This window comes from Trachurus japonicus, chromosome 16 (genome assembly GCF_045865225.1).
Source record: "Trachurus japonicus isolate A0001 chromosome 16, Traja_1.0".
NCBI lineage: Eukaryota > Metazoa > Chordata > Actinopteri > Carangiformes > Carangidae > Trachurus > Trachurus japonicus.
Genome location: NC_140922.1, coordinates 4,738,063 through 4,762,721, shown reverse-complemented (window position 1 = coordinate 4,762,721; position 24,659 = coordinate 4,738,063). Strand labels below are relative to the sequence as shown.

At 40.5% G+C, this 24,659-nt stretch overlaps 1 protein-coding gene across 2 annotated transcripts in view; it reads right to left on the bottom strand.

The window, feature by feature from the left end:
• The window catches only part of dgkb (diacylglycerol kinase, beta), a 102,069-nt gene that overhangs the window by 41,337 nt on the left and 36,073 nt on the right, over positions 1–24,659 (bottom strand). For both annotated transcript variants that reach the window (XM_085803503.1, XM_085803504.1), the window contains 10 exons: positions 23,361–23,478; positions 22,715–22,803; positions 22,262–22,378; positions 21,876–21,974; positions 21,193–21,294; positions 18,461–18,534; positions 17,693–17,767; positions 12,114–12,199; positions 11,380–11,469; positions 9,968–10,128 (listed from right to left, as the gene is read on the bottom strand). In XM_085803503.1, coding sequence (XP_085659629.1) covers positions 9,968–10,128; positions 11,380–11,469; positions 12,114–12,199; positions 17,693–17,767; positions 18,461–18,534; positions 21,193–21,294; positions 21,876–21,974; positions 22,262–22,378; positions 22,715–22,803; positions 23,361–23,478 — 1,011 coding nt within the window. The remainder of the gene's footprint in view (positions 1–9,967; positions 10,129–11,379; positions 11,470–12,113; positions 12,200–17,692; positions 17,768–18,460; positions 18,535–21,192; positions 21,295–21,875; positions 21,975–22,261; positions 22,379–22,714; positions 22,804–23,360; positions 23,479–24,659) is intronic.

Below are 24,659 nucleotides of genomic sequence, written 5' to 3'. Positions count from 1 at the left end.
TGCAAAAGTCTGGCCACCCTTGGTCAACATTTCAGTTCAGCAAGAGGAAGGAAGTTAAACATGAAACACTCTTTTACTATATTTTAACTATATCAACATCAGTGTATTATTTTAGTTTTCCACAGGGTTAGAGTGACAAAGGGAAACAAAGCTGCAGCCTGCAAGAGAATGAGAAACCCAGGAGACTGGAGCGCTCAGATAACTTTGACCAAGGTATCAGACAAGATTTACTATTTACACACTGTGATAGTTTCCAAAGGGGGGGGCTACTAGCTACTAACTATGCAGGGTGACCAAACCCTTTCCTTTTTCTGTCATTATGAAAATGTAAAAGATGAAAATGAAAGAAATATTATATTGTTTAAAATGTAAAGGTCATCTGTAACTTCATGCCTTTTGGAGATCATTTCATCTTCCACTTGCTGAACTGTTCATATTAAAACATTTGCATGCCACTGTACTTTAGATCAGTGGTCATCAACCTGTTGTGACATCAAGACAGAAACACGACAAGGCCTCTCTGTTTGGACTCACTATATTTGAATAACATGAAGTCTATGCAGTAGCTTTCAAATGAATGAAACCAAGGATGAACTGTAACTAGAATTTAAGAGCAACAGCTTCCTGTTTGAAGAATTTCACAATACATCACACTTTCAATTATAACTAAATACTGAATTTCATCCTAACAGAAGAAAAGTGGCCTATGGCCTATGTGGCCTATTTCGCTTTTTTTTTTTTTAATAAGCAAACTATTTTGTTCATAAACATCTTTATTCAAAATCTTTTTAAAATGACTATGGATGGGTCAAAATTGCTAGGGTGTACTTGTTTATTTGTTATCTGCCACTCTGCCACTGAAACCCACACCATGGTCGAAGGTGGAATTGCAGCTTGAACGACAGAAATGAAGCCCCACCCCTTGAATATTCTTTCACAGTGGTTACAACATATTTTGTTGTCACGCAGCAAAGAGTCTGCATGTACTTGTAGTGCACATATCCCCAGGCATGGGATGTAGTTTATCTAACAGAGGCCTGTTTTTGTTGTAATATCCTGCATGTTGTCTATTCAAATGCTGCTACAGTATATCCTTAATGGATTATAGCGATTATAATTGGTCAGTTATGTCACAAACTGTGCGGGTGATATCATCAACAGATTAAAAGTCTGAAAACAGGGAACAGTGACAGTGAAATTTCCTTTAATTCACACTTCTAAGTCAGAGCCAGGAAAACGCTGCCAAGGCCTTTGTGGGGGGAAAAAAAAGGAAAAAGACACAGACAAAGTTGTGCGGCTCAAGAAAGAGTCAGAGAAAGTTGATCCAAACTTTTGGGGCTGGTTCCTCTCCTCCCTCCACTGAAGCAATCTGTTTTGACCCGCTCCATTTTGAGTGGCACTATTGAAACAGCACCTACGGGGAGGACCCCCTGCTAGCTCTCTGTACAGACATTTTTAGGAGAAGCCAAAAGAGAAAAATCAATGGAGCTCCTCTTGATGTCTCTTCAAGACGCTGTAAGCAGAAGACCAAAAGAATCCTTCAAGATCCCCGCAGACTCGCCTCACGCTTCCAACACGAGCCAGAAAAGGTGAGATGATGGATGTATCTAAGAGACTGTAACTTGATTTTCTTACAAACAGGACAATAGCTGCAAACAAGAGAGCAAAAGCAAGGAAAGGTTGTCTCCCCTTTGGTTTGGGCTCTATTATCTGAGATCTGTACAAGTGGAGCTGTGGCTTTGCAACAGTAAACAGAGATTTCAAGCAACTTGGAGTGGATATAGCATTTTGTTATCCTACATTGATGCAGCGCTTTGTAAAAAAAAAAAAAAAAAAGTGCTCAAAACTTTAAATATATAAATAAATAAACCAGCCTAACAGTGCCACATAGTGCAAATTATTTTTTTTTCTCATGATGGTTGTATTTTAAAACAAGACTAATATAATAATCACATATAAATGTACTGATGAATCTCAGTCCACATAAAGAAATACTTGAACTTGTTCTGTTAGTTTTTAATTATAATGTGATTACCAGTAATTTGGGCAGTGGCTCTCAAATCAATTAGACATAGTGCTTTAAAACAAAATATTAATTACTCCTCATGGGTTGGTTTTGATCACTTAGAACATTTCTAATTGTTTTCAATTATTTGATTTTTAGAAGCTGCAACAATACTAAAGGATGTTCATATCATCATATATGTGCATATATGCTCAATTTTGCCTTGTCCCATTCAGCCTACGTACTGTGAGGTAGAGGTGTACTCCGGGGGCGTGTCAGTACAGTGTGACATCACAGTGGGCGTGGTTACGAGTACAAAACACTAGGGCTGTTTTCGACTAAGGATTTTCATAGTCGAATCTGATTCGTCAGATTTTGCCATAGTCGACTGATCGTCGAACCTTTTTTTTTTTTTTTTTTTTTAGATAGCAGCAAATTTGCGACTTTTTCCGTTTCAAACAAAAGAGCTAAAACACCCCAAAAATATGGTAGGTGTAAAACAAATACCTTTATTTATTTTCCACACTTTGGATGATTTTTAGTAGCCATTGTGAGCCAGGGTATGCGTTTATGTTACGTTGCCCTGGACAACGCTCCTTTTGCCTGGACTGTGAGTCATCCCTCATCCCTCAACGTGGTGAAGGATAGCGGTGGTCGTGGACACAGAGAAACCGGGTAAAACATGTAGTATCAAAACAAACGGAGGTCAGAAGGACTCGACAATCCGTACATTACGTTAATCAATCCTGTAACACACACAGTGTGACCGCGGCACCGGCAGAGAGACAGACAGGCTGCAGAGGGACGAGATTACAGCTGTGACTCCCGACACTGATGGTGCGTTCATTACAACTCGGAAGTCGGAAAAAAACAAGTTCCTCTTCTGAAAAACTCTGACATGTCAAACTTTAGGATGTGTTAGAGACTAATTCATCTGTCTAACCATCACAACTATTGACACTTGAAACGGTAAACACAGCTGATCCATCGAAAAAAAAAAAAAATCACCGCTGGAGTTAATTTATTTTCCGTGACTGAAAGCAGGTTCTTGAATGTAACTCGGTCAAAGTCAGATGTATCCTCACAATGTTTTGCTGTTCTGTCAGGTCATGCATGATAAATGCTGACAAAGTTACTGTCAGACTTCCTTGATTTTAAACTTTGGCGGCTCTGCCCCTCGTCTTTTTGCCACTCCGTGAGTGTTCTGCAGTGACTTCTTTGACGGTCCTACTGCTCACCTCCGCTCATTTGAAAAAAAAAAAAAAAACCTCCGCTCATTTAATTGTGCAACTGCAGTGGGTGATTTATTAATATGTAGTAAGAAGCTAAGACTACCGTTTAAACGCACACATCATTTTGAACTCTTTATTAACAGAAAGTAGGCAGATTTTGTATCAAAATAGTATTTTTATAACGAAAAAAGACATTCTATGTAACAATTTATGCTCAGCAGCCGTGGGCACCCCCATATAGTCAGAATGGTAGGGTCTTGGTTAGATTCGACTACGAGGTTCATAGTCGAATCAGACCCCTCCGAATCGAATCGTCGAATCGTCGACTTTTGGAGGTCAGCCCTACAAAACACTTTACGGGCGATGGTTATGGTATTTAGTCTCAGGAGAAGCTGGTTCAGGATTTTGAGATTTACACATGTGATCAAAACTATTCAGTGTCAGTGATTTTTTTGGTTTGTTTTTGAGTGGCTTACAGTAAGTTATTGAATTTCCTCCTCAGCTCCGAGGTGACAGCACACACAGTAGATTAGGTTGTTCCTCTTCGGGTTTGTTTACAGCATTTGAAGTGAAAACCCTCCTCAGATCAGTTGGAGAGGTTGTTGCTTGAGAGAGTTTACGCTTCATGAATCAATGAGTCAGTTTTTACTACATTATCACACATCCATGGAGTTCAGTATCATCCTTGACCTGGGGAACAGCAGTGGAGCAAACAACCTCAACACAAGATCCATTTATATACAGTGACCACTCTGGACCTTTCACCTATATAACATGATCTTCATCAGCAGAAGGACTTTGTCTTCATGTCATAGTTTTTTTCATTTTTCCTGGGCATTTTCTAGGTTTTTCCATCTAGTAAGCTTCTGTTAATGAAGATCAAGAGATGTGGTTGAAAGTAGGGGTGGGCGATATGACGATATTAGATCGTGAAGGATTAAAACATGTAGACGATCTGCCAAAGTGCAGAGATCGTAGGATCGTCTAGGGCACATTTGGTGCATTTTATCAGAGTATGTTTACTTGCACATGCAACTGCAACTATTTAAATGGGCTCTATACACAGCTCCACTACTTCCTGAACTTAAGGCAGCTCCTTTGTTTCCTGTCTTACAATATTGGACAAACTGATTAATCCAGGTGTGAGTAGTCACAATGGTCAGACACACCTGGATTAATCAGTTTGTCCAATATTGTAAGACAGGAAACAAAGGAGCTGCCTTAAGTTCAGGAAGTAGTGGAGCTTTGCATAGAGCCCATTAAAATCTGTACAGAAAGGCTCTTTGACTTAAATTGTCTGTTTTTCAATTTTCGATTGAAGATCGTGATAAAATCGAGATCGTTATTTTATTTTTTAAAAATCGTGATATGATATTTTTGCCATATCGCCCACCCCTAGTTGAAAGCTTCAAAAAGCTACCAAAGGAACCTTTTCAGCTCTGTTTTTTAGTGAACATGGATGAGAATGTCCTCATAAAATATTTAGATTTCTCGTATTCTTATCTCCTACATAGTTCTCTATTAAAAACTTCATTATTTTTCTGATTGTCCATTAAAAAAAACCAAACTGTACAACCTGGTTAACACACAATATATCAGCGACACCATCAACACACGTCAGACAGATCTACATCTCCGAGCCTTGACCCCCTCGCGGCAGTGGGACGTCTTCGGCTCACTCACTCTCTCTCTCTCTCCCCCTAGCTGCCCTCAAATAATTACCAATGTAAAAATCTGGCACCCAAATTAATACAGGACATGTGTAATGTCCTCTCATAGCTCAAAGTTTAGTCCAATTATGAGTGGGCCCCAGCGGTTTGATGTGCCTTTCACTACGGGGGAGAGTAATGGCTTTGACAGGAGCGCCAGGGTCATTAGGGCGACTGACTTGCATTATGGTAGTGGAGCGTGCTCAGTGATTAGTTCTGTCTCTCACCCCTGGCCCTGATTGAGATCATTACACTTCACGTCACTTCCACATCCTCCCAAAGGGATGGCGCCATTAATTCTCAGTCCAAATGGGTCGTGGCAGATGGTTAGGTTAGAAGAATTTACTTTTTTTGAGGGGGAGGGGGTACAATTACCTGGGCTGTGGTGTTGGAAATTCAAGAGTCCTTCCAGTAAATATGTCAGTTTGTCACTAGGTGGGTTTACATGGACAGTTTTAAACCGTTTCAAATAGGTAAACCAATCTGTTTGAAGATTTCAGCTTGAGCGTATACATGGGTTACAAACTAAACTGGTTGGGTGTTTACATGCGGCGATGAAACAAATGTTTTGAACGTGCGTGCAGCTGTGAGTGATTGCGTTACTATAGTTACATCAATATATATATATTTTTTATATATATTGAGGCTTTTTATTTCCTTTAATTGATAGGCATCTCATTTCTATTTATTTTACCTCATTTTATCTAGTGTTTTCCCCACTGCAAATGATTGGATTTTATCGGGGAAACGCTATCTTACACTCAATGTTCTAAAATTATTGTGTGAATGTGTATGTGTTTGCAAATGTATGTGTGTCTCCCTAACATGTGTTCCCTATGTCTCCCAATATGTGTTCTCTATATTGCTTGTTTTTATCATGTGAAGCACTTTGAGCTGCCATGGGCATGAAAAGTGCTATACAAATAAAGCCTGATTGATTGATTGATAGATAGTACAGTTGAGAGAGAGACAGGAAATGGGGAGGCAGAGAGGGAGAATGACATGCAGGAAAGGGCCGCCCGATGCGGGATTCGAACCGGGGCCACCTGCAGTAAGGACTGTAGCCTCTACATGGGGCGGCAGCTCCAAGTGAGCTAAACGCCGCCCCGGTTACAACAATATTGATTACAGAAGTGCTACAGCTGTGCTAAAAACAAAACAGAAACATGAAAATGCATCGTTTGTTGAGTGCAGTCTTTGCTGTTATAATATTTCTCTTTATTAAACAGCAGCGTGACATATGCCTATACTGTTAGAATCCAGCAGCCAGAAATCAACCCGTTTCAAGGTATACATGACAGACAGAATGCTTTAGAAAAGGTTTAAACTACCCCCTTCAAACCAAGTGGAATTTCAATCGGTTTGGGGTAATTGAGATGGTTTGAGGTGTTTATAAGAAGTATTTTCAACCGGTTTGTTCTCCCAAAACTGTTTAAAACTGTCCATGTAAACCCACCTACTGAGTCAGAGAGATAAACTTCTCTTCAGGTTGCCATGTTGGCCGTGACCGCGGTGGCTGCTACTGCTGATCTTTTGATTTTCGACAGTGTCATTACAGAAACAATCTACTCTCCATCTGCATAATCTCTGAGGTAATTATTAGCTTGACTTGTCGCATAATCTTTATTGTAATTCTTTTTTTTTTTAATTCAACGGAAAGCAAAAGAAAAAAAATATTGATGCCAACAAAATATTATATCACACTCAAATCCATAGAGAGCTCAAAGTCGTCTTAATCCCCCCACAAACAACTTCATTTGTCATCATCACGCCTGCTGGGTACTAATCCCACTAACAGCACAAACAACAGGCTCATAATGACTTTAAGAAGCAGCCGGGCCAAAGCCGTTTGCTTTTAATACTCTGATACAAGTTGGGTTCAGCAGCGAGGAATCAACCAGTGCCACCAAAGCATGAAACACCACTGTTACTGTTAATCCAAAAACATCAACGCAACACTTTCTTTTTTCTTTCAATTTCTCATGGGTTAAAATTAAAAAGCACAAAAACTATCTCTAATTTTCATTCAAATTTGTTTAGATCTGTGTAAGTGAGCACTTCTTTCTCTTTTGCCAAATCAATCCCTCCACCTGATAGGTGTGGCATATCAATATGCTCATTACCGAACAGACTTGTAGCCCTGCCTCTGATGTCACAATAAAAGCCAACCTTAAAATGGTGGGTTTTTAAAAACAGAAACAGAAAAAATGTATGTTTATCAGCTACTAGAGTGATTTAGGCTACAGATGAGCGTTTTTCTGCAAAAAGTGGAAGATGCAAATCTGAAGATTCCCAAACAACCTCAGTGAGTGACATGTCTGATGGCAATGCATTTATACACCAGACTGCAACATGAGGTGATGGTGGCAGGTGAACAGGCCTCAGGATCTGTCACAGTAAATCTGTATCCTTTGCTTCTTATTCAAAAATGTTTTTTCATTTTATGGAAACATGAGCCCCACATGTGTGAACATAACTCCCTATAAATGTCACTATCACACTGCAAAAACTCAAATATCTTACCAAGAATATTTGTCTTATTTCTAGTCAAAATGTCATTTCTAGTCAAAACAAATCTCATTATACTTACAATAAGACTCATCAAATAAAAAGTAGCTTGTTTTAGACACCTTTTGCTTCTTTCAAGCATATTTTCACTTGAAATAAGTAGAAAAATCCGATAGTGGAGCAGGTTTTTCTTCCTTACAAGCACAAAAACTTGCTTTCACTGGCAGATTTTTCTACTTATTTCAAGTGAAAATGTGTTTGAAACGAGTGAAAATGATCTAAAAACAAGTTAATTTTTAGGTGATGAGTCTTATTTTAAGTGAAAGAGATTAGATTTGACTAGAAACTAGACATTTTGACAAGAAATAAGACAAATTCTTGGAGAGATTTGAGTTTTTGCAGTGCAGTGTCTGTCTTTAAAAGACCTGAAAACAGCAGTTGCTTTTTTAAAATATGATCAAACTTGTGAACCATTAAAGGCTGGAGGCTTCAGAGGAGGTTATTCTTCTGTGTATCTGTTGAATTAATGTCCTGTCTGATGGGATGGATGTCTTTCTGTTAGGGTTTTAGCTATTAGCTATAGCATTGTGGCTGTAATGACATTGGTCCATGCGTTACCTGTGTGTCCTATTTTCGCTCTTTGCTATTAACAATCTATTTATTCTGAAACGAAACTCTCTGTGTTGTGGCTCAGACATATAACAACTTGTTTGTTCATAATTGAGGTGGTGCAGGTCGCTAACCTCCCTCACAATCCTGCTGCTGTGTCCAGAATAAAAATGTTGCTTAAATGAAGAGATGAAGTAACTTTGGTGTTTGTTGACATTTATACTGAGATATTAAGGATCAATGTTCATAGATTTATTTCACAGTGGAACCACTTCCCCCCTGTACACAAGGCCATATGTTCAGCGCTGTAGACGGATTACAGCCATAGTTCTCCTCTATCACAATGTTAACAAGACCTGTCCTCTAATATCCTCTAACATCATCATTAGGGGCCCAGGCTGGAGGTGTTATTCAACTAACATTTGTAAGGCCATGCATCACTTACGTCGCTGCCTCGGTCTCGTACGACTCCCACAACACACGGCGGCCCCCTCCCCCCCTCCTCCCGCCACCTGCAAATGTCAATTACCATATTTCCCCCTGACATTTATCAGTAATGGCTAACATGAGCTACGTAAAATCAGTGTCATTATGGTGGAGATGGACATGGGTGGGAGGTGGGGGGTGGGGGGTGGGGGGGTGTTTGTGGATCAGCCGGTCAGGGCTGCAGCACATCTTCAGTCTTTGTTCTGTTCAAGTTTGTCACCGTGATTAAAACTCTGGTGTGAAAGGTTTGGAAAGGCGTCGCCGGTGGTGACGCCTTCACTGTCACACTGCAGTCACTGTCAAGTATAGTTATCACTGTGTTGTGTTCATGGTTCACTGTGGGTATTATGACACTTCTGTATCTTTTGTATAACAACATGGTGAATCTATCTATCTATCTATCTATCTATCTATCTATCTATCTATCTATCTATCTATCTATCTATCTATCCTCATCCAGACTATGGATCCACTGGCGTATGTGACACACTGAACACACTGCGGATGTCTTTGTATATTTCTTTCTTCTTTTTTTTTTTTTATTAATTATTATTTTTACTGCTGTTCTTTTATACTGTGATATGGATGGATATCTATCTATCTATCTATCTATCTATCTATCTATCTATCTATCTATCTATCTATCTATCTATCTAGATAAATAGATATCTAAGGTAATAATCATAATGTGTTAATAATGGAAGTAAAAGATTGGACCAAATATAATTTCAAATAAATTGATAATAAATACAAATATAAATGTATTATATTTGTTATTTATATAATCTCTTTTTCTGTTGATTTCAGTGGTATTATATTATTTATCAAGTATTATCATATTGTCACCATTTTTTTTTTTTTTTGCGCTTGTTTTTCAATCTTGTTTTGTGAGACCTAGCGCTGCACAAATCAAGTTATCATTATCGTTTGAGCTGGTACGGGTGGGACAAGTGAGGAGTGTTTATCATGTTTGTTTTGGTTATAAAAAAATGTCTAAAACAAGGTGAGATACTGTTTGTGTGCAGATACCAAACAGTTGTTTGCCACATTTGACACTTAAAAAGTGAGACTCACCACAATCCAAATCGCACTGAGGTGTTTTTGTACGGAGAGGTGTTTTGGTTTTGTTAGGAAACATACAACTGGCTGTCAATTGCTTTGTGTGGAGGCGCAACATGGAATCAGCCACATCAGTTAACCAAAACTACTTGAATTATATTTGTTATTGTTATTTTTAAAGTGCTCTCCTACAGTATGTGTTGTAGCCCCTGACCCCAGACAGCCCCCGAACTTTCAAATCCAAATTTTGCTTCTCATAAATGAAAGAAAGATGTATTTTAGTATCACCTGGCAAACAGGGCAGAGCTCTTTCTCTGCATGTGAATCCATCCCATAACACTGACTGCTGTGTGACTCACCACTCCGATGGAGAAGTAGTTGTTGATAATGCTGTAAGGCACCGGGTCCCCTCGCTCCTCCTTGTCTGTGGGCGTGACGTCGATCTTCCAGCGATCCAGCATCACCTCCGAACTGTTCTCCACGTCACGCAGGATCTTCAGGAGGCTCTCGCCCTCGTAGCCTCAGGAGGGAGAGACAGCAGACAGCAGAGCAGTCAGAGGACTGGATGATGCCTTCAGGTGACCGTTACAGCATCACTGAGCTGATGCACTCATTCACTGGGCTGAGAGTGATAGTGTTCAGTTAGCAACGTTGTCTGGTGCTGACATGATGAACATGGGGTTTGTATAGCCAGAAATATGCTTTCCATACATTTTATTTCTATTTATTTTAATTACAGCTCAATACTTTATTTCAATATGCGTTGAGAGGCTGAAATGTTTAAAGTGTCTGTTTCTAAATAAAATGTCTGTGTTGACAAACTGCTCTTTTAGAGGCTTTACTACCTTGATAAAAATAAAATGTGTAATTTCTGGTGTTATTTAGAGGAGCTGTTTCTCCCTGTTAAACTACTTAACCATACAGATGTTTTAAAGGTCCAGCGTGTAATAATTGCCAAGGTTTATTGGCAAAATTTGAACATACTAAACCATGAATATATTTGTGTAGTGTATAATCGCTATAAAATAACATTATTTTGGTTTTCGTAGCCTTATAATTATTATTTTATATATACATATACATATGTAGCAAGGGTCTTGCTTTAGAGAGTGTTGCCATCTTGCACCGCCATGTTTGTACGGCAGAGCAGAGAGAAGTAGTTTAGATCTTCACCTCATCGCTCCATGCTCCTGAAATACTCAACAACAAGTTAAACAAGTTTTTTGTCCTTAGAGGCCACCATCACTTTGCTGACGGGAGGGGTGAGTGTGTGCGAGCGAGTGCTAACTAGAATCTGAACGCTGGATATCACAGTTTTAACACATTTTACACACTGGACCTTTAAGATGTTTTAAACCCCCAAATGGTGTAAATCAGTGATAACCTTGTTTAATTGCTCTGGAAACAACTGTTCTCATAAAAAAAAAGAGAACAAGAAAGAAAATCTGTCTGGTTGTAGTTTCTCCAAAATGAAGATTAGTTGATGGGTTTTGGTTAAACAACCAATGACATCACATTTCTATATTTTCTATAAATAAACAATGAATTTATAAAATTGTCACCAACTTATTTGGGTCTTTGCATTCCTTCTTGAGCTTTGTCCAACTTATAATAGTATCAGAACTGAATTAAAAAGTTCATTACTGAGGACATTAACGCTGTCTTAGAGTGTAGTAACAGTAAATCAACTACATGTATATATTTATAACTCTGGGTGTAATAAGGTAAAGTGAGGCCATGTATTTCACTGTTACAGATCTATTTTCTGTACCTCCTCCCCATCGCAGACATCTTGCCAGATCGTTGCCCGTGCCAAGAGGAAGTATACACACGGGGGGGTTCCTGTCCAGGTTGGCCTTATCTGGAGCAGCGTGGACAAATATCACAACACGAGGTGAAACGCGGCCAAAGCAACAAAACAAACTCACTGCAAAGACTTGCAAAGAAAGCATCAAATCCATTTTGCCGCCCCCACTTGTAAGACTACAAGTCAATATGAGCGTCCAGTTGTACAGTCTATTTCAAGACACGCATTTTGCCTGACGGTTATTACCTCTCTTTGTTTTGATTGATAAAAAATTGAGGCAATTTTTGAGAACCCGAACAAGTAACTCGTTCTCAAGACCAAATAGAGGCGGCCAGGTGATTTTTTTTTCTCCCTCAAATGATGACTAATATGTTGTTTTCCAACACATGTAATCACCCCATTTTACCACCCCTGAATACGCAGGCTCGGACGTAATGAAAGTGTTTATACACAAACCATAAAGTACACTTTACCATTTCAGACTCAACAGCAGCAAGTGCAGCTGCCTTTGGAAACTAATAAAAACAAATGCAATTTTTACCAAAAAAGGAAATGAAGTGTTTAAGTTGTACTGAAGACGGTGAGTACATATACTGTGGCGACCAACTGGGAGGTTTGGGAGTTTGTAATTCTTGTCAAATAATTGAAAACATTTCAGGAAGAGGCCGAACGTCATGAGTGTGTGGCGTGTTGTGTACCGATGAAGTCCAGGATCCAGCCCACGGTGCCGTCCCCTCCACACGCCAACACCCTGAAGTCAGGAACGTCTCTGAAGAAGTTCAGCCTGGAACACACACACAAACCCATCTCCATGTCACTGCTACACAAACTGTACTGTTTTATACAGTATGTACATCAACAACTGCTACACAACGGTTTCTGTCCCTTTAACACCACCGATTCAAGCCGTTTAATTCTCTCCTAAATTCAAAGAGTTAAAGTCAGATGTTATTTTAACTTGTCTACTAAAGCATGCTTTCTGTTTTATTTATGTTTTTATACATATACATCACTGCTGCACCAAAATGCCCCACCAAATACTCATTGATTGATTGACTGATCATAATAAAGTATCCAGATTATTTTTAATGCTGAGTTCAACTCTACTCTCTGTTGTAGCAGAAATCAACTTGAGAACAGTTTGAAAATGCAAACTCACAAAACTGCTCAAGATGCAAAACCAAAGAAGGACCATTCATGCACATGTTCTGGCAATGATCATCATCATCAATGATTGACTTGATGATAAATCAAATATAGTTTCTGGAACATGATTCATTTATTCACAAAGTCAGTTTTAAAACTAGAATTTCAGTAATCTCCATGTGTTTATCTATTAAACGATATTAGACATAAAGAAATGCTGACTGTTGATCATCATAACATATTTTGCCAAGTAATTTCTATAATGAATCTTCACCAACATTCAGTATGTTTCTGGGTCATATATCTCCTTTAGAAAAGAATAACACTTGAAAAGTTTAATCAGGCTTATTTATTACATAACTTTTGCTGTCTATTACATATACTCAAATGAAAAAACATGATTCATGAGTACATCTACCTTGTCACTGTTCATGTATTTATATTTGGGGTCCTTGTTTTGTTTTTTGTCTGTTTTTGTTTTATTTCTCTTCTGTGTGTGTGTGTGTGTGTGTGTGTGTGTGTGTATGGGATGATGAAGGACTGGGGTAGGTGTGGAGTATATTTACACATCGGTCAATGAAAACTGCATGAAATCTTTGTGAAATTGAATGAAAATACAAAAGAGTTTGAGAAATTGATGTTTTTTCCCCCTTATAAATCAAAGTGCCAGAGGAAAATCAAGATTTTTTTTCTTCTGATAAATGGTTAGTGCAATTATCGTCCCCTTAAAGAGCTTAACAATATTTGCCACATGCACACACACTGGTACAGTGAAGCAGCATCAGGAGTGATGTAGGGTTCAGTTGCATGACACTTCAACAGACTGGAGGAGTGGGAATCAAACCAGCGACCAGAAATGGCAATAAAGCCTCAAACAAGGAAATATTTCATGTTAATGTGTTTTATAAACACATGGTTGTGTTATTACTGTTTCTGAAGAAATAGACAATTTTTGTCTATTCTTACTCAACCCCTAAACATAAGCTATTATAAATGAAGCTGCATTTTAGGTTCATTTTGCCGTCTCATGCTAAAAGCCCACATGGAAGAAAAACGTTATTTCCATTCTCTTCTGAAGAAATAATCTAAACATGTCAGATTTTTAAAATGCGAGTGGACGAGCAACTTTTGATAAAGTATGGGAGCTGGTCTTAAAATACCTGAAGGACTTGAGAGAGGTCAATGTTAGGCTACAATATGAACCACTTCCTAAGACGACTCTATGATGATACTGGCTGTAGGTAGTTCCTATTTCCTGTCACATGTTATTCATTTCATCTGTTGTCAGATACACAACTTCTTTTTTAGTTCTTGCTGCTGTCAGTGTCCTATTCATTTCCAGCTCAGACTTGCACTTTCTTTGTTTAGCTACAGTACCCAATTTGCGTAGAAATCTGTCAAATTGTTATTTTCAATTTATTTTAATGTTCGATGTTGCTGCCGTGTTTTATTTTTCTTTTCATATTCTTTACTTTTTACTTTATCTTTGTCAAAAAACCTGTAAAGCTGTGCTTTGTTAGTAACATGTATTCTATCCAATGTGCACATTGCAATAAAAATAATATTAACATGATGATGATGTTACTTTCAAATATCTGTGGTTCTGGAACAACAAGAGAAGTGTTGCTAAGTGACCACATAAAGCAGCGTATTTTTGATGCTGCTGACACAACGCAACACACAACACCACTGCAAACCCCCTCCAACCCCGCAAAGTAACACATGTGGCATTGACAATTATTCATTCAGTGAGCTAGCCTGCCTGTTGGAGGGTTAATCAGATCATGACAGGCAATGTTCAGTCCGACTTCTTCCGTTCCTTCACAATAACAAAGCCCTAACTGAATGAGCCGGCCTCCGAGCCTCGCATGGCGGCTAAATGATTCGCTCAATTACTCTCCAACTGGGACCGCAAACCGCATTAGACGCAAAACAGACAGCCGCGAACATGAAAGGCAACTTTGGGGATATTTAAATACCAAGAAACAAACACTTCATTTGCTGTAATCGCATTAGCGGGGCCGGCTAATTGACACTGCAAGGCCGAGGCAGGCCGAGCAGTGTCCGACGGTGACCGTTCACCTCGCTAATGTGCGCTGCAGTGTGTACACTTGACAAAATATTAACGAGGTTACAGTGGGGAGAGGTCATCTGGAATGTTCTCAGCTCCAAGGAGAAGCTCTGGGTTTGGCTCCAGACAAGGGGGGGGGAGTGGGGGCGGTGGGGGTGGTGGTGGTGGTGGTGGTGGGTGGGGGGGCAGGTGATGCTTCAGGCCACGTGCAGCGGTGGAGGAGCAAAACACAACAACACAACAAGGTCATCCTCCCAAAAAACTTGGGAGCTGCGTGTGCACAGTGTGTGACATGAAGGCTGTGCCAGCTCCTCGCACTCCAAACCTGGTGGAGGTTTTCTTTTTTATTATTTTATTTTGCATCCTGCGTGTGCCGCCGTGTATTTATTTTTTATAAAGGCACAAAGATTCTGTTTTCAGATCTAATCAGAGCCAAACAAGGTGGCAGCACGGCGCCGAGGCATTCCTGTGTCATCTAAGCGCCGCTGGACGCAAACCAGCAAAGTGAAGGAGCCTGATGCATGTAAATTATCCATTCATTTTCTTAATCACAGATGTGAACCATAGGAAACCTGACGTCGGCCCCCGCCGCCCGCGGCCTACAGCCGCCGTGAGCTGCTCGTCTGTATGCGTGATCACACGTGCTATGGCGGAGAGAGTCACCCCTCTGTGTCTCCGTTCACATACAGACTTTATGCATATGGAGCCGCCGCTGCTGCCGGGCTGCAGCATGAGGCGGTCGTCTCCAGGGCTGGTTATGAGGGAGCTCACCTCATTTGTGTCTGTGCTGCGTGAGGGAGCTGAGTGGAGGCTCTAATGCTACAGGCCTCTCCTGCATGTGATGCTGGTTATTACAGCATCAACACCAAACAGCAGCATGTTGGTAAACACAGGCCCATATTAAAAAAGAGAAGGATGAGCTGGGACTTTGTCTTCCCTTGTTTTTCCTTCTTCATGTTGACAACAATTAATGTTAATTAATTATCAAAATGACTGACATCAACTTTAAAGGCCACTTGTTGTCAGCAGAACTTATAAATTAAATCAAAGTCAGAGGATTTTTCATCTTGACACAATAAACTTAAAGCAGAAGTAAGGTGAATGTTTGTGTTAATATAAGTCTTAAATAGTTGTATCTTCCAACAGCAATCACTTCTATAGAGTGTTTGGTCTGAAACACGGGTCTGTCAGTCACTCTGCTCTGCTCTGAGCCCAGGAGAAAACTTTCCTTGTATCCTACAACCTTTATCCAATGAGGAGAGAGAACGGCATAAAGGGGCTGTCCTCTCTATGGTGCAGCCAAGGGATGCTCGTGAATGTGGTGACGTAGGGACGAGGGCGGGGACTGCTAACTCCATCTGCTGACAGGAAGTTAGACAAAATGACCGGATGGCTTACTTCTGTTTTAAAGGTGTTAGCTACAAGTTTAATTCTTCCCGGCCAGTAGGTGTCGCACTCACACTCGTTCCAACCTTCAACTGTAGCCTACTGGTTGCCAGGTACGCTGGAGAGGCTAGTAGCTAAAGCTAAGCTAACGCTAACCATATTTAACGAGTAGCAGCTCTGGTGTTGACAGCCAACTCAAAATATATCTGAATCATTTCACACTAACTCACCTGCAGACAAACCTGCAGCATCACGCCTGCACCGGAAACATTACAGTACTGGCTGACCGTTAGTTAGCATTAGCATTAGCATTAGCATTAGCACCATGCCATTTTCTTCACAGAGCTATCACATCTGGCTCCTCCTGAGCTCCGCCTCACGTGACATCAACGTACTAATGCTGCTGGCGCAGAGATCATTTCATGCCGATGTTGCCACCGTAACTAGATGTAAATATATATTTTGGACCTGTCAAAATTTATAAAACAATTATTTATATACTACAAAAAACAAATTCAGTAAAATTAATACTTTTATTCTGCACCCTCTATGAAAAAGTTGTAACCTTTAAAAAAGAGAGCGGTAGAACTGTATAAAACTGTTTTGTGGTTAATTTTTTCACTATCTTCAGTGTTTTAAGATATTTACATTTCTTCTACAGACAAAACGGACTAAAACTTTCAACCTGTGCACAGCATGTCTCTGTAAAGATCTGTATTGAAAAGATGTATCTTTTCATTTGCTCTCATTTATCATTAGGCAGCTGTGATTTGATGTATTACATGATCACAGAAGATAAGGGCTGAAGACTGGCAGTAATTTTGAAGGTAAAAATAAAAAAAGGTAAAAATATTCTTACTCAACCCTAAACATAAGCCATTGTAAATGTAGCTGTTTCAGAGATTATCATCATCCACTGCCTTTTATGTTCATTTGCAGCCTCATGCTAAAAGAAAAACGTTCTTTTCATTCTGCTCTGAAGAAATCTTCTAAACATTTAAGGTTTTTTCAGGTGACTGGTGTTACTTAGGCTACTCATGATGTATTAGCCTACATGAGTATTAAAAAAGTGAATGCACATCAGGGCCCACGTTTATCAACCCTCTAAGAATTACAGTACATTTGAGAAAGCTCTAAACAGCCACAAAAGACGTTTGTCAGGCAACTGACAGCATCACAATGATCACATGACTAATCATCAGACACAGAGAACTTACCATGGATCTGTCATATTGTTCATTGCTCTAAAAATAAAATTACAAACTTTTCTCTTTCATGTCACGTTGATTTTTAACATGTATTTATGTGAAATCACTAAAGTTTCAAGTGACATAAATGAACGCAGTTCTGGATGAAACACAAAGAAAATGTCTGAAATAGAAACTTAAGTCTAGTTGGTCAGAAAACTAAACAGAAAGTGACTGCAGGATTTACTGATGTTGGTAAATGCATCAATAAAGTCATTCTGAGTGACACTGCTTCAGCTCCTTCTTCATGACCAGTGGTATTTTAGACGATCGCTCACTTCTGTCGAACTGTCTCTCGTGAATTCAAGAGTGTATTCAAATTGAAATAGGTTTGATAAACAGCTTTTAAGCTGAGGTTTGGTAAACACAGGCCCAGCTCAGCAACACATTGGGACATATTCACGTTAGAGAAAGGCGACCTACATACCCTGGCATGGGCCCGTTCTTGGCCAGGTTGTACACTTGTCTCGGGTTCAGAAGATACTGGAACTTCCTGTAAATCCTGCAGATGTGAAGAAGCAAACAGAGCACACGTCAGAAACCCTCGTCAACACAAACACCTGACTCAGACTTGACACATTTGGGGCCGGAGGAGGACGTGGATTCGCTGTTAGGTTTTTGCCCTTAAAAACGCCCATGGGTGTCCAATCAGAGTGTGACGGCGCAGTGGACAGGGCAGCGGGGGGGGGGGGGGGGGGGGGTGGGACATACCCAAAGTCCCCTAGAGGAGAAAACCATTAGAAAGACTAATTCATTTTAATTTCAATTTCATTATATCAACTGGCTGAAGTCATATTTTGATCTCATAATTTAAACAAATGAGGGCCGGGGCGTAATAAGGAGTGAATGAATATGTTTCAGTAATAACCCAATTAGCCCTGGGTTAAAGAAGGGGGACCAGGCAGAGATGTGACAGTGAGGAGGGTGTCTGAGGGGAGGGGGGGCGGGTGTGTGTGTGTGTATGTGTGTGTGGGGGGGGTGTATGAGCTGGTGGCAGAGGCGGCCGGCGCGTTAGGTAAATGTTATTGTGTTTTTATTTGACTAAGTAAGCCTAAAGCGCTTGGCAGCCAGAGGCCGGGCCGTGCGGCCCCCCCCCCCCCACACACACACCCACACCCACACCCCCCCTCTGTGTCTGAGGAGCGGGGGCTTCACGGTGCCTCTTGTAGCGTGTTGAGACAGATTGTGTGCTTACCTCTCGCCCTGCTTCCCCCCGCTCTTCGGATTGACAAACACTAGCAGAGGATGAGTGCCCTCTATTGTTGTGATCTGAATGGGAAGATGTCAAAACAAACCGTTGGTGTCGGGAGACCGCAGGATGCTTCACAGGAATTCACTTTCAAGCCATATCCCTCAGACGGTAGACGTACAGCGCTGACAAGCCACTGCCAGTCATCTGATGCTGCTTCACACTGGAAGTCTTTCCTGTTACCTGGCTAAGCCAAGGTGAACGCTCACCGTTCCTCTGAGACCGACCTCAAGCTTCTGATAATTAATGGATGTTTAACCCACATTAACTTTAAGCTGATCTCGATAAATATCACACAGCTGCACTATTAGATGGTAAAATAAACAAACAATCAATTGAGAATAAAAAGGACCAGTGCGTCTGATCGCTGCCTAGTCACACCACGTCACCGCTATCGATTGAACGCGAAATGTGGGTCGAGCTGAAACAAGCGGATGTCTCATCGACAGCAGAGAGGTCACAACCCGACACAGCCACAGAGGTTTGGAAACACAGTTGGAAGCTACAGTTAGATTAGCCTGGCATTTCAGCCCTGGCACACCTTGAAAATCTGCACCTGAACAAGTTGTAAAGTCTCTTGTTGTGAAGATCATGCACAGGAATGTGGATTTGATTTATTCCCATGGAAAAAGAACAGGGTCAACTGTGTCCCACTCATTCTTAGTGAAGACACAAACCAAGAGACAAATGTGAAGTTTCACTTTAAAAAAGGCTGAGGCCTCATTTCCTCAAACATCAACAGCAGTCTTTGTCAAATGTTACTAAAATAGGAGGAAACAGTGCATTTGCTGCCATCTATTTTCAGTAGCAGATGAACACAGAGATGATGCTCCTTATTGCTTTTAAACTGTTGGTTTTGGTTTCTTCATGAGATTCATTGACAATAATAAAAAAAAACTTCAGAATATCACACAAATTAATGAATAATAAAATCTAGTTTTCAGCCATAATTTAGTCGATTTAAAGGTTTTTATGGAGTGTGTGATGGTATAGATGATAGTACAGTACAAGCAGTACAGTAAAGCAGTCCATTTATCTCAGAGCCAATCAATACTCTCAACCTGATCACTCATGATTCATAATTTAGTCCTAATCATTATCCGTCTCTTTCCTAACTGGCACTTCAGTTTGTCTGGTGTGACGTGAGGCCGGAGAGAAGCGGCGGTGAAGCTGTGGACGGACGGCGGTGAAGCTGTGGTGCCGGAGGCCGAGCTCTCACACACACACACACACACACACACACACACACACACACACACGCCACATAAACACAGCGATGCAGCAGCCCCCGGTCTGAATTGCCCTTCCTGCAGTTAGTCTGCAACAACTCGCCCCGTGCTCTCCCTGACACAGATGAAGCGCTTAACTCCCCCTGTCTGCTATCCCAGCAGGCCGAGGGTGAATTAATGAGCTCCCTGTCCAGTCCGGAGTGATCCATTACTTCCTGTAATTATAAATAATAATCTTGATTATTACGCTGGTTAGCCAGCAAGAGGCAGAGATGGATGTGCCTGGGATATGATTCATCATATTTCTCTCGCAGCCACGCGCAGACGAGCAGTCGCGGCGGACGGCGGCGGGTTTCCATGGCCGGCGTCCTGGGCTGACAGATATTAGAGAGGATCAGGCCGGACTGGGCTCTGCTCTGTGAGACTGATTAGCAGCAGGGCCTGCAGACTCCCATCATGCACCCCAACCCCCCAACACCCACTGAGGAGGCTCAGTTCAAACCATGACACTGGGCCATGAACAGGTTTGATGCCTGGATATTCATCTGCAGCTGCTGCACAGACACTGGATTTCTTTTCCTGATTGAATTGCATTTAATTTTTATTAGTTTTAGAATTCAATATTAAATTATAAAATTGAGTTAATTGCTCTTAATTCCTTGCACCCAGCTTTGTGACGAAGGGAGATCATGTCTCTGCTCTTCAGTGCCACATCAGCTGAGTCGCTCCCTGGCGTTTTAGAATCTTTGATTTTTACTCCTAATATTTTATGTTGCTTTTCTACATTTTGTTTGATTTTTCAATATTGTATTACTGTAAGTGATTGTATCTTCTGTTTCAGGCTTTAAAAGAAAATAAAGTTTCTTACTTATTTGGCTTCATGTTGAAGTTGTGAGCCTATTTTGTTTAATAACGGTGCTTTTTAAGCAAATGCACAAATGAAGAACAATGGCTGCACGATTCACAGAAGACGTCATGTTGCAGTTATATGAGCAGATACCGTGACAGAGATTTCAGCGTGAACGGTCATTTTTACTCTTTTGTCTAGAAGAAGATTTAAATGACGTTGTGATTTTTGTCGAGTCTTGTACCACTTTGTCACTTCACATCTTGACAGTCTGATCTGTTGTTGTCCTGGGCGTCTCCGTAACAACACAACACTTATGGTGCTGACAGTGCACACCGATGTTGTGACACATTTTATCTTTATCAGAAAAACAACAACTGCAGCTTCTGCTATTTGTTAATTACACTTGGCTTGTGATCTTGGAAAGACTTAACCACCTGGTTATCTAACATCAAAATCAGCTTCAATTACTGAAACATTTCAAATACAGTGAGTTCACTGAATAAAAACATTTAGATGGATCAAATAGATCAATCAGACAGACTGCAATAGACAAGCCAGCACTGTACTGTATCTCCACTGTGGGGAAACAGTGATTCTACCTGCAGTCCTTGGCCGTCCACGGTGACGGAGTTGGCTCTCTGCATCTTCCCTCGGCCCGACTGGCTGGACCGGGAGTCTTTCCTCAATGTTGACTGTCTTTCCTGGGGGTCAAAGGTCAAACAATGATGTTGTTAGATCATACATTAATGATGTTTCATTCTGAAAAGGAGATTTTCACTATAAAGAAAATGTTACTAATTTAAGAAAATGAATTTAAATCTGTCTTTTACTTTATTTTATAACCATATAAGTTGCTAATAAGCATCTTAATTGGCCATGTTCTGTTGTTTGTAGTGCAACCACAACTCTGAGCAACAACGACTGAAATTAATTTAGAACTCTCCAACAGGATTTGTTTCCTGACAGCACAAGGAGAACTGCACCTCACGCTGGAAAATAAATGTATTTGGACTATAATTTACCAATAACTCACTGATCCATATGATGGTATAATTTACAGAGAAAGTTTTGAGCTTTTAGATTTAGATTTAGATTTGAAGAATTGATTGGTTTGCATAGCATTTGTAGGAAAAGACAAATGCAGAATAAATCAAATAAAAAAAGGATCCAAAAACTCTCTCCCTCAGTGGACGTTTGGACTTTGACTTGTGACCTCAGTGTCTCTAAAATCCCTTTTGTCCATGTCTGACCAACTTTCACCACAGAAGTTGAAAAAGATTACCAGAACAACGGGGCAGATTGAGTTGGGGGGCAGGATGTGATCCTTCAGGGGTCCGCAGTCACACTCGGGTTTCACGTGGGAGGCACACTTGTTATGGAGCTGGAGGAGGTGGCAGCCGTTATTAACAGCCACATAACTTCAGCGTCAATAACAGGACAAGTTAAAGTCAACATTTTCACCTATACGCTCCGGATTTTCTTTGCATTACACGTGCCACTGCCTGTTTTTATTTTCTATTAACTTGCAACCACAGACATTTGTTTGCTGGGTGTAAATTGGTGGGATGACTTGTGAGGTATCAGAGGTGCAAAAACGAAACCCTAAAGAAGAAGAAGCAGTGGGAATATAATGAGGAGGTGGCTGCCTCTCCTCGGGTGGCGGCTTACCGTGATTTGACACCACACACAGTGGAGCCCAGTCAGGCCCTGGTAACACTTAATGGTTTTGTGACACTTGTCACACTTGGTGGGGCAGTTGCCTTCCACCCAGAAATGATGCATTACCTGCGGAGAGAGGCAGAGACGGCATACAGGGAGGGAGAGAAGTGAGAAAAGAAACATGGTGCAGAAAAACAAGCTACATACAAAGGCACAAGTGACACAACAATTAAAGAAAGCAAGAGGGAAAGAAAACAAGCACAATTTAAAGAAAGGAAGAAGATAGAGAGAGGTATCTGGGTATCTGTGTCTTTAAACCAGGCTTATCCTGGTGATTAGCAATGCTTAGTGGCAGATTGAGTTGTTTTAATTCCATTAGAGGAAGAGAAGCCCTCATCCTAAGCTCCATGGAGCATCGCTGATCCAAGCGTGCCGGCTGGTAAACACTTCAATTGGACGCACCTCTGTGTTTTTCTTGGACTTGACATAGGTTTTGATGCAAGACAGCGGAGCGCGAGCCACGCAGCGCTCGTGGACTGTGTACTTGCAGACTGGAGCAGGAAAGAAAAAAAACAAAAAACGATGCATTATAAAAAGGGAACACAGAGTAGAGGAGGAAAAAAAACACACTGTTCATATAGTTATAAGTGACATACACAAGGGTTTGCGTAATGTGTTTGTGAAAGCTCTACTGAAGGCGGCTTGTTGCCAATATTTTTGTGAAAAGCAGCTTCTGTGTGCGAGGTGTAGAGGTGGCTGCTTTATGGAGAAAAGACAAAGTGGTAATTGGAGCTGAAACAGGAGAAGTGTTTATACTTTCAGAATACAAAAAAAAAAAACCCTAAACCAAGGCTTGTATGGAGTGTGTGTCGTGGAGTGGCCTTTCCATTCACATTCGGCTAATTACATATTTATTTCAGGCTCAGGTGAAACTTGAGATATGACTTGTTTTTATATGAATGTGATCACACGCTAACATCCGTCTGGTGTGTGTACTGCAGCTCATGAACAGACGACGCGGCCCCGCTATGCTGTGCTGTGTTACTGTATCTGTCTGAGCAAATCAATGTATCTGTCGAAACCCCTGATACCAGAGTGAAAGACTCACATGAGCAGCAGAGTCCCTGCTTCCCCAGTCCAATTAGCATGTTGAGACACAGGTTACAGTAGGCTGGCTTGTTGAAGTGTTTCAGCCTCCACACATGTTGCCCGTCGTCTTTCACGTTCTGCAGAGACAGAAAGAGATCAGGTGATTAACTGTTTGAATCAATACTAATTAGCTGATTGACTGATTGCATCATTTTATATTCTGGTGGGAGAATCCTGAACTAATCATCTGATTTATTTGTCATTTATCATATTGGTTGTCTCCTGGTTTATTTTATTTTTCTTTAAAAATTAACATTTTTCTTTTTCCTTTTACGTTTCTAAACGTCCATCCTGTTGGTCCACATGCTGTAGAGACACAGAGCAGGTCCCTCTGTCCTCCCTTTGCTGTAATATTCATTCATAAAAAATTGACATCTCGTAGTAGGGGGTTTCTTCTCAATCTGGTCAAACGGTTCCATCTAGTGGATAGACTGTGAACTGCAGACAGAGCTTTGGGGTTAGTTACACAGCAGCAGCAGCAGGGATCCTCATGTCCCCAGGAAAACCACTGAGCAGTGTGTTAAGATGTGGGATCATTTATGACCTGCAGAAAATGTTGAAATAATGATGATGTTTGTCAAATAGTGTATATTCACTTATTTAGTAGAGTAGTGTGGCCTAGAGAGGGAAAACTCAACAGCTCATCTCACATTCACACTTACAATTTTCATAATAAATATTTCAATATTATGTTATTATTGGTTAAATATGGTAAATCAATAATTAATGTCAGGATTCTCAGAGTTTTGGCTCATCACTGGTTCACTGGGTAGAGCATGTCCTTTCAAAATAAAGGTAAAAATGCCAAAAGAATAACTTCTTTATGCAACTTTAAAATATTATACAAGTTCTCAGTGTAGCTGACAGTAACTTACAGTATGATAAGCTTTATGAGAAAAAAGTGTGACCTTAAAGTGACTGGGGTCATCATCCTCAAGCAATGGATAGAATAAATATGGTCAAAAACAAGTTGCAAGGATGCCAGAAAAAAAAAAAAAAACACCCTCACCTTTTTAGCTGGTGGACTGAAAACAGCATGGAACTATTCATGTTATTTTTTTCTTTTTTACATATTAAGCTTTGACTGACACTTGTTCCCTTCAGGTTTTTTGTCTTATATTTTAGTAGGAACACACCGAGACCTGGGAAACTATGTTTCGTTCCTATCATGCAACGTGGAATGACAATGAAACTAGTCTGAGTCTGAACAAGTAGAGCTAATGCATGCAACATGATAACACATTAAAGGGATACTTCA